General features: G+C 38.6%; 1 protein-coding gene across 5 annotated transcripts in view; it reads right to left on the bottom strand.

Moving 5' to 3' along the window:
• Positions 1–1,094: 1,094 nt before the first annotated feature.
• Positions 1,095–10,402, bottom strand: part of TC2N (tandem C2 domains, nuclear) — a 37,567-nt gene continuing 28,259 nt past the window's right edge. For all 5 annotated transcript variants that reach the window (XM_027638151.1, XM_027638155.1, XM_027638152.1 and 2 more), the window contains exon 12: positions 1,095–8,518. In XM_027638151.1, the coding sequence (XP_027493952.1) occupies positions 8,408–8,518 (111 nt within the window). In that variant the 3' untranslated portion in view covers positions 1,095–8,407. The remainder of the gene's footprint in view (positions 8,519–10,402) is intronic.

The raw sequence follows: 10,402 nt of genomic DNA, 5'->3' as shown, positions 1-10,402 counted from the left end.
AGAGAATCAGCACAGTTTTTTTCCTATGATCTCTTCATTATTGTTACCTGTCTTTGTTCTTTAAACTTCTTTCGTTCTTGTATTTTGGGTCACCTATGTAAACCTATAGGAACTTTTGTGAGCTGGATGACTGCCACTGCTTTGCAAAGTTCAATGGTATTATCACAAAATAATTTTAGGGTTTGTAGTGTCAGAATTACTTATCTCAGTTTCCAGGTACGATCTGGTCTCTTCCTGGGGCCTCAATGGACTCCTCCAAATTCAAAGATTATAACATACTTTACCCTGACTTTCTAAAAATGTTGAATTAGTAATTTTCCCTTTTTCATGTAGTGCAGACCGTGTATTTCTTTAAGATGGTTTTATAGATGGTCTAAGTTAATCTCATTAATTATAAAGTAGATCTCTGCTAAGAAGTGATAAAAGCCTCAAGCACCACATTGTCAGGTGTGCTCTCAGAAGGCCATGTTACCCAAATGCCAAGCTCCCCCCTTTCCAATCTCCCACTTCTCTGGGCATGCTTTGAAATGACTGCAATCTTCATGTGTTGCAGATCAGAACATTTCAGATTCTTGTTACTGAAATATTTTTTTAATGTCCCCAATTCTCAAATTTTTATCCTTGGAACTAAGATTTGCTGCATAGCTCTACTTGTCTAGGTGCTTGTAGTTACCTGTAAGACTCAGCACTGTGGAACTCCTTAAATCCCAGGGAGAAGGTTGCTGGGCTAATTGTTTAGCATCTCAGAAACAAGTGTTCAGTGCTGGAAATACTTTCAGGAGGTCACATGAAAATGGGAAAGAAGAACCCTCACCTGTAGTCTGGACTGATGCAGAGTTACTCTTCATGGCCTTTCATATCCCTAGAGATCCATGATTTACTCTCTCAGTTTTGGTGTTTCCTGATTAAAATACCTTCATTTTAATACATTGCATTGTTTTGCAAAGACTGTTTAACAGCCTCAAACACTTTACTTCCAGGGATAATCAGCTGGAGTTGTATTTGCACTTGTTGGAACTATAAGTGAATATCAGTTCTGTGTCCTTCACGACCTACCTCTCCTGTACCTGCTTTGCCACCCTTGCTTCTGATGTTATGTTTCCTTGTCTGTGAATTTTGGCATTACATGAAGTTACTACTAGAAATCCCATTGTAGTGCATTTTTTAATCCATCACATTTAAGGCTTTAATTTATACATACAGTGCTATTTGTCTACTCTAACAAATGGTAATCATCAGGGTTGCCTTTCGTCTACTAAAAGTGTAATGTGAGGAGACAGCAAAGTCTATCAAATCACAGCAAAGACTAAAGTCTCAGAGATCCTCTTCTACTCCTACTTCACCTTAGCACAAGAGCTTGGTAAAGTGCCTCTAACATCACCAAGACTTTACTTCCTTGCCTTTGAAATTAGGTGAGTATATTAATCCTGATTTTTGCAGCCCTTTCTCTCTATTTTTACCTGCTTTTCCCTATTTTTCTTTCATGGGCATTCTGACCCACTTTTTTTTCCCACTCAAGCTTATCAGCTTGAGCCAGTCATATAGATTTGATTGCAGATTTGTCAGTGTCATTCAGAACTCTTTGGGCTTATCTGTCCTGCTCTTTAAAAAAACCCCAAATTCCAAAGCTTTGCATTGATTCATCATCCAATCATCCGGTTCTTAGGGAATATTTGTACAGTAAATCAAGATCCATAGACTCACAACTCTCAATAACCTATGTGCTCCAAAGGCAACTAAGACTACCTGAAACTAAGCTGATTCCATTGGTTATTTTTTTATGTTCTGCACAAGTTACAAAGTAGATCTGAAAGCAGAAGTCTCAGATCCTGCTCCTGAGGTCCAGGACAGTTTGTGTAGGTTCCAGAGCCAGCACTCTGGCAGTGGAACACCCAGCCTTTCAAGGTCAGTGCTGACTTAAATATAGTAAGGCTAATGTTTTAAAAAATGCAATATTATTCCCTGTGAGCATTAATGGAGTCCTAATTAGATGTACATGCTGGATATTAGAAGGGGACTTGAAGTCCGCTGCTACTGGTTATTTTATTATCTAAAAATTAGGCTTTTAAAGCATTTCTAAATACTAACCTTAATTAAACCTCTGCTTCTGGTTTTAGTCAATGGTAGTTTCAAGGTACATCAAAACTCTCTTCACCCAGATCTTTAAAACTGCATTACTGTGAAACCCCAGCAAGTGGCCAGCTCCATAGCACAAAATATCATGCTTCAAAATGTCCATGCTTTAACAAATATTTCTTTAAAGCTTGAGCTTGAGCTGCCTCAAGAACTAGTATTGCTGGAACCATGATCAGCAGTGATCTGAAAAGCTTCTCTGTTCTGTGGTAGAACAGAGGAAAACACGACTGAGCCTCAGGGTCCTGAAGCAGCAGAGTTTGTTTTCGCTCATTTCTCTTCCAAGGTCCACAATAATTTTTGAGCTCATTAGTCATTGTGGCCAAATTTGACTGATGGCAGAAGATGTCACAGATAATTCTGTTTCTAAAGGTTTTAAGAAAACCCAAGAACATTCAGGTAGGAAAGGGAGAGCCAGCTCCCAGTTTCCCAGGTGAAGGAATAGCTGTCATGAGCTCACCTCTGATTAGAAATGAGAGAATTCATCTAAGAGAGAAACTTTGTAACTACCTGATGTGCAGCAAAAACATCGAAGAAAGTCTATCCGGATTTGCACACTGAAGTCAATCAGCCATGATGGACAAAGCCATAAGAAATCAGGCATAATTAGGTCTAGAGCTCAAGGGTCAGTGAACGCAGCAGAATGAAGCATTATATAAATACAAAGAGGATGAATCCAGTCTTATGCTGGGAAATACTGAAAGAACCTAAGCAAATACCTAAGTGCGTAATCATCTGTCTTTACTCATGTCAAATAAAAGCTTTGTCAATAGTTACAGGCATGTTACATTGCTTTCAAAACCAATGTTTTTCCAAACAAAAGTGCTGCTTTTATTCATGCTTTTATTATTATGCTCCTTCACAACCTCCCTTTAACAATTCCCCACCCAATCTGCCCTTACTGCCGGAAAATGGGCAGCTAAGTGTGTTTAGTTCCACCTCAGTGTTGGAAGGACTAATGATACCAATGCAGAGGAGACCAGCCCTGTTTTGGGTGCACGTGCCATTTTCTTCTGCTATGTATCATAAAAGAAGAATTCACTCCTCTCCTATGACAAGTGACAAAGCTTGGCTATACTTAACACTAACAAGTACCTTTCTATGACTGCTTTTTTTCAAAGTCCTGAGATCTTTTAGTCAGTTCTCTGCTTTATAGAAATCTGGGAACCATCCCATTCCTCTTATGGAAAATTTCCCTATTTAGCTGCTACATAGCTCTTTTGCAAGACAAGGATAAAAAGTACAATATGATGACCCTTTCCTTTGGGCATCTGACAACGGATCCCAATCCCCAGATTAGTAAGCATTTCCCAGATCATATATGCAGGAGGTACAGGCAGGCCTCCCTCCACCTGGAGGTGCAGCTTTTCATGACTCTTCCTTGAGCCTTTCTCTTCATCTCAGAGCACTGTGGTGGCAGTCAAACAACCCTCCTGTCCCTTAAGCTCAGAAGCACAAACAGCTTGCTCCTTCTCAACATCCAAAATGATTTCCTAAGCTAATTTTTGGAGGAGGAGAAAGGCAAGTAAAGATACCTGGGTATCTTTAAGAAGTTACAACTGAGTTATCCCATTGTTGTATTCAATGGTGGTAGACAACACAGGAATTTGGGGAGCTCCAAAAGAACCACACCATTGAAGCTGTGAGCAAAGGTAGCTCAGAAATGCAGAGCATGAGACATGAGCCAAGTGCTAGGATGAAAGCCTTCTGCCTGTAGCTAGTTCTTTAAACAGCAAGTCAAACATGTATAATGTTGGTCCCAGTACTAGGTAAAGAAGGGGGGAACATTACTAGAAAAGCAGAAAGTTAATTGCAAAAAGCAGACACCATTTACACACTTGTTTATGCTGAGGCAGAAGAGCAGTCTACAGTCAAATCAAAGGAAGGGAAAAAACTGCACACTCAGACATAAGGGGAAAATAATCAACACAGTGGATTTATTTCAAAGACTGAAATCTATGGGAAGAATTGCATTATGTTAAGAGATGGAGATCCACTCTCAATGAAATTCAGTTTCTACAGAAAAATCACTGTGAAGAGATTTTTAACTATTTAAAAACTATAAAAAATTTAAGCTGCTTGTAACCTTTTAGATAAATCATACTATCTCAATGCTGAAATAACTAAACCAGCTTTGAAGACTGGTTGCTTCTGCTGAATGCAGTGGGAGTTTTGCCATAGACTGAGAGACAATAGCCTGTTCCTCAGTGCAAGCTAGAGAAAAGAATGTACATGTGCTGGAGCAGTGTTTGTGAAACATGGTGCTGATTTTAGTGATGGCTTTTTCCATGCACCAAGCATGAGATCATGTACAGGGCTGTATTTACATGGTGATGTAATTTCACAGCAGAAGCTGGAAAAACAAGGAGGGTATATCACATCCAGTATGATTTATGCCAAGCTTTCCACAACTATGCAGCCTCCCTCCCATGTCATACGTATGTTGGCAGGATGAAAGTAAGAACTGGGACAACCCTGCCCCAGATTTCTAGACAACCTTGTGTTTTGGCTGAAAATCAACTCATAACTCTAAAAGGAACCTCCATCAGGCAGACAGTTTTCAAGTCAAACACCATATGTGCTTAATTGAATGCTTACAAAAATACCTTTTGTTTTATAAAAATGTCCTGCCAACAAAAGGAAAAACTAGGGATGCCTAATGGATTTAGCAATATGGCACTATTTATGTTGTGATCACAAAAGATCGGATGCTCAAATACAATTATTTTCCAAGTAATATTTTATGATGGTATGGTTTACAAGCTGTTACACCCACTCATCTTCTGAGGTAGAATCTTACAATTTTTTTCCTTAAAAGGAATGCCATGCCATGCTGTTGAGATGTAAAAAACTTGAAAAACTTTGTTGACCTTGTTTACATACAGAATGCTATTAGTCATAAATAAATAAAACAGGATTGTTTGATTAACCAGTGAAATTATATACACACATTTTGGAAAATCTGATTAAGTTTAGTCTATGGTTGGTTTCTAACTATGCAAGCACAGACCTCTGTATGAATAACATCTAATATAAGATCATAACTGTTCTTCCAGTTCATCCATATTCATTTGGGAGATGACCGAAATAAAACTGGTGCAGCTTCTGACCTGTGCTGCTTTCATCAGAATTGTTGTAAGTTAGGAAGCTGAGTCACTAACTAGAACCAACAACAAATTCAACTATAAACCATGTGTGCCTTATATCTACAAATTAAGTGAACTGACAAAACAGCTTACTTAACAGTATTTTCAATGGAAGTAAACTTGGATGTAACAATCAAAACAGTGGCTGAACATGCATTAGAGGGACAACATACAGCTGTGACCATTAGAAGAGTGTTCTGAGACACCTCTTTTTCCTTCTTCTTGCATGTATCCTGGAGTACATGAAGTTCCTTGGTAATTTATATCGTGGATTGGTCTTCAAATGATGCATCATTTTCCTTTTCTGGAAAACTGCATTAGTCTCAAATAAGCCAGGAGCTGAATTTGAAGAAGCTTAAGTCTCACATGCATTTATAGTGAGGCAGTCACTAAGCAGTAAAGCAAAACATTCTGCACTTAAAAGGCAAGACATCCCAGGTGATTTCTAGCTGGTGTTTCAGACAGTCAAATTGAAATAACACCTGCTGGAACAGCCCATTTTACAGGCAGTTGTACCCTGGGACTGGTGCTGGGAACACGCGTGTATCCCCTGGTCTTATGTTTTTTCTTCAGGACTGTTGTCTAAGGTAACAACCATACTGATAAGCTCTAGACCCAAATGAATCACCATGGAAAAATGCTTTATGTGACAGGAAAAAAAGCACAACTGTTGACAACAGTCAACTATTAAGAACTCCTTAAATTCTTACATGAAGGCACACGAATGCAGAAAACCCCACAGCCTGGGGATGAGCAGAGGATGAAGCAGTGCCCCAGAGTATGTTCTTCAGAGTGCTCCAGTACCTGGGTGCATCTTGCTTATGTGTCAGCAGTTAACTCTCCTGCAGGCAACACTACATGAAAGAGAGTTCATTAGCTGAGATTTCCTCAGAGAAAAAAGTAGGACTTCAGTTTAAGATGCTGGTAAACATTAGAATAAACAACTGGGAAAAAAAGGGAATATTTTCTGTTCGTATCTTTTATTATAAACACATAGATTAAATATTAATGTAGGAATAAAGAGACTAGTTAGGCCTTTAGAAGGCTAGGTGTCCTAAAGCAGCCCCAAAAGTCCATTTACACATATCTACTGAGTTGGCAATCTCTGTAGAACCACTGCTGTGTTAATGGAAGTCTATAAAACCCTGGGATATTTCTTGTTCTCTCTTTTAAACAGAACAGCATTCTGCATAAGGAAATGGTTAGTTTGCACTTTTGTTTACTGCCACAATGAATAAAATGTTCAGCCACAATGAATAAAAAAGATCCACGTATTCAAGTAAAGATAATCCAAAAGTATCAGTTCGGTCCAGTTCCTTTTTTCATTTTACCCAACAGGACAGGGTCCTCCCAAGAAGTGTAACTTGGCTGGAAGTTAACACTGTCAGTCAAGATCCTCTGGGCCTACCGGGAGCTTTGCAAAGAGTGTCAGTAAGAGCTAGAACCGACGTTTGTTCTCCAAGTAACATGCAAAACCTTTTTCAGTTCTTTTATAAAGACTGGTCAAAAAGCAGAGCATATAAGAGCCTGGGAAAATCCTTTTGTTTTCAAAATATTAAATTTCAACAACCAAAATCTGGATGATTGAAGTTTCAAAAGTTTCAATTTTCAACTGATTTGGGGGTGGGAAATCGAAGAGATTCCATTTTTTCTTGAACACTTAACTCAAAGACAAAAATATTGAAATAAAGATGCTCAAGAGGACATGCTTTCCTGTTACAGTCTTTTCTCTGCTCCCCATGTTCCTTTGCCTTCCAGCAGTGAGCGCTCTCATTGCTGTGCAAGTTCCTGTCAGATGTTGGAACCGGATCCAAGTTATGAAGAAAGGTGGAATTATTCAGCATCCTTAAAGCTATACATATTTGTACAGTCCAGACAGCCAACAGTAAATGTGTAAGCAGTGGATTTAATGGAATATATAGGTATTTTTCCAATCTGATAGTTAAAGTAGTGCAAAGAGGTCTGTGCTTTTAGATTTATATATTATCAATTATATACATGGTGTTTTCCCCTCTTAAAAATAACTGTGAACAACCCTCTGAAAATATGGGAACTAACAGAAAAAATAATTTTGGGATTTTGTAGGAAAAATATAATTTGCAATAAAAGTATGGTAATTTCTTCTTACTAGAAACAAGTAATAAAAATATATTCCCACACATAACTTTTCAGCATTGTAGACATGTAACAAATACTTCTGCAGTAGTAGCCTATCCTTTAAACAAAGTCCCTTACAGTGCTACATTTTAATTAATATCAAAAAGCACTTATGTAAGTAAATCTTTGCTCCTTTGTACATGTTAGTCTGGGTTTTGGCAATGTAAGCAAACGCTAGAGCCTTGTTGATTAGATAGGAAGTGGTTTACGTATAAGTACTCTATATAAGAAAGTAATTTATCTAAAAATACTGGCTCTGTTCCTAAGCAGGGTCATTGCCTCTGCATTATTCCAAAGAGAATTTACCCAAACAGAGCAAGTCTGGAGGGGCCCTCTTGCAAAGATCACTAAGTCAAAGAAACTCTTGTCTTTCCATCTCTCTGTTTCGAGAGAAGGATGGGGGCAAACTCAGGCTACAGGCATGTCAGGTACTGAACAACCCTTCATCAAAAATGCATATGTAGTTCCCTTTATGCCTTCATCTACTGCCACAGCTTTCCCACTTGCTCAAGCACGTGTTACTCTGACCAAATGGTGTCAACAACCCCAGAGGCTCACAGGTACCCAGGATCAAGCCACTGACCCAACTGATACCCATGGACTTTGGAGTCTGCCAAAAACAAGACTGCAGATAAAGACAATGTCAGTAACTAGCAAAATAGAGTTGATTCAAGCTGCTTCTCTCCAAGACTGAATTTCTGTGTTTTTATGAAGCCTGAAAGGGGAAAAAATCTTTTTTTCAAGGTGGATTTTTTTAAATCAAATGAACACTTTTCCCAGTTCCTAAAGTCTTCTTCTTAATAATATTTAGCCGATATTTCTCTTGGTGAATTTCCTCAGTTTCCACAGAGGCAGGATGCAGTGAAGAACTTCTGAACTTGTGTAGACAATATTTTTCTTTTTATTTATACTATTTTAGACAGAATAGGAATTGTTGTAGAAAAATCAGGTCTGAATTTCATCTCCAGTCTTCAAGATGGACCGATGCTGTACCATTTAACAACAACTTTTTCAGGGTTGGCAATGGTATCTTTCCACTGCTCTACTGCTTCACTGTTATTGCTATCAGGACTTAACCAGATCTGCATTAAGAAACAAAAACAAAAATAAAATTGAGTTTACCTGATATAACACAGAGGCCCAGCCTTTGCTAGTTCCAAATAAATAACACGCAAGTGTAGAACAAGATATAATGTATAGACTGTGACCAAAGCATAACAGCAACAAATACAGTTCTGCTAATCCTAACATATTTTGGCTTTCAGCTGGGAACACAGAGAGTCTGTGTTTAAATTTAGCCTCTAAAGTAGTTTAGAGAACCCACCACATAATAATGTTTCTGTACTTAATAAGATGTTTTAAGTCAGGCATTCCTTGCTCTATTCAAATGCACGTGCTGGGGTCAAGGGCTCATCAGGGCCAGTGGCGGCTCCGTGCATTCGAACGCAGTTGGCCACGAGCCATCTGGCATCCCCTACACGAGCTGTCCAGCATATCCATGAGCATTTAAAATTGCACACTCCCACAGACAGGGCCAAACCTGCATTCCACAGAGTTTACTAACATGCCCATACCACACACAGTCACGTAGTAAGAGTCCGTTTCTTCTCAGTATTCAGTTAACGGGTAGTGGCCATGAAATAGGGAAATGAAGTACAAATTTTCCCCCTTAACATTATCACCAGCCTCCACTGCCAAAAGAATTCTGCTTATGTAAGTAGGTATCATTATTTACAGGACTCTATTTCCTTATGTCTTCCAAGAATGAGTCCTTTTAAGACTTCTCAGAAACCTTGACCATGAAGTACATTTAGCCTACACTGCTGGGGCATGAGTCCTTGAGAAGTGAGAATAATGTCTTCCAGAATACCACAGACAGCTGATGTTTCATCCACAGAGATTCAATATACATCTTGCCCATGATTAAAGACATGCTTGTAAAAGCAGCCTAATCTATGTATTGTCTGCTTAGAACAGCATCCAATTAAACATCATTCTCTGAAGGACAAAGTTAATAGATCCAGCTATAGTCATTTTTTTCCAGCTACCCAGCCAATTCCTCAAAGTACATTTTCCCCTGAGCCATATTTTATGTCTTCGTGTGTTATGTGGCAATGTCTGCCTTCATGAGCTGAAACAACCTTTTCCAAATAATCTCTGAGGAGCACAAGTAGCTCATTTCCTCCCCCTAAGATCAATGAATTAAATGTAACTCATCAGATTGAGATGACCTCACGTATTTCTAGGGACTGCAAAATCATACCCAGTTATTTTCTCCCCAAAGTAGCACAACTAAAAAGAACCATTTTTTTCTTTTCCTGTTTCAAATCTAATTCCACCAACAGGAACTTCAGAAAGATGGGACATGTGTGACATAATGCTCCAAAAAATGGAGGAACTTCACATAACTCTTGCTGGCACATAATTTCTACAGCATCTAGCACTTCAGCATCTCCTGCATGTCTTCAGCAGGCACAGGAAAGAGCACCAGAATGGGACAGTACCATTTTTTGTACCTAGGGACAGCACAGTCCTCCATCTGACATAGGACATTACAGTTGGGGGGGTCTCAAAATCAATTCTACATTATTCACTTTTGCATATATTAGAATTCTGCTACTGCATCTAACTGGGTCAGAGAAAGCACAGAGATTTTTAACAACAGCTATGGTTCACTATACCAAGAAAAAAAGGAGAGGGAGAAGGGATAGGATGATGGTAAATAACAACAAGGAGAAGAGGACAGAGAGAATAAAGAGACCAGACTACCAAGCTTTATGGTAGTTAAGTAAATATGATCACACAAATGCTTTCAAAGAGATACTACTGAAGTTCTGTTTGTTAAAAAAAAAGGCAACAAAAAACAAGCCTAAAAAATACTTTGCGTTTGGACACCTATATTATTTCTTTATCATATATACTTAGAATATAGTACTGATTTCAGCTTTTTTGGTTTTACCTAGGAA

The sequence above is a fragment of the Corapipo altera genome, unplaced genomic scaffold, assembly GCF_003945725.1.
Source record: "Corapipo altera isolate COAL_440 unplaced genomic scaffold, ASM394572v1 23, whole genome shotgun sequence".
NCBI lineage: Eukaryota > Metazoa > Chordata > Aves > Passeriformes > Pipridae > Corapipo > Corapipo altera.
Note: the sequence above shows the minus strand (reverse complement) of the source record. Positions and strands in the feature narration are given on the sequence as shown.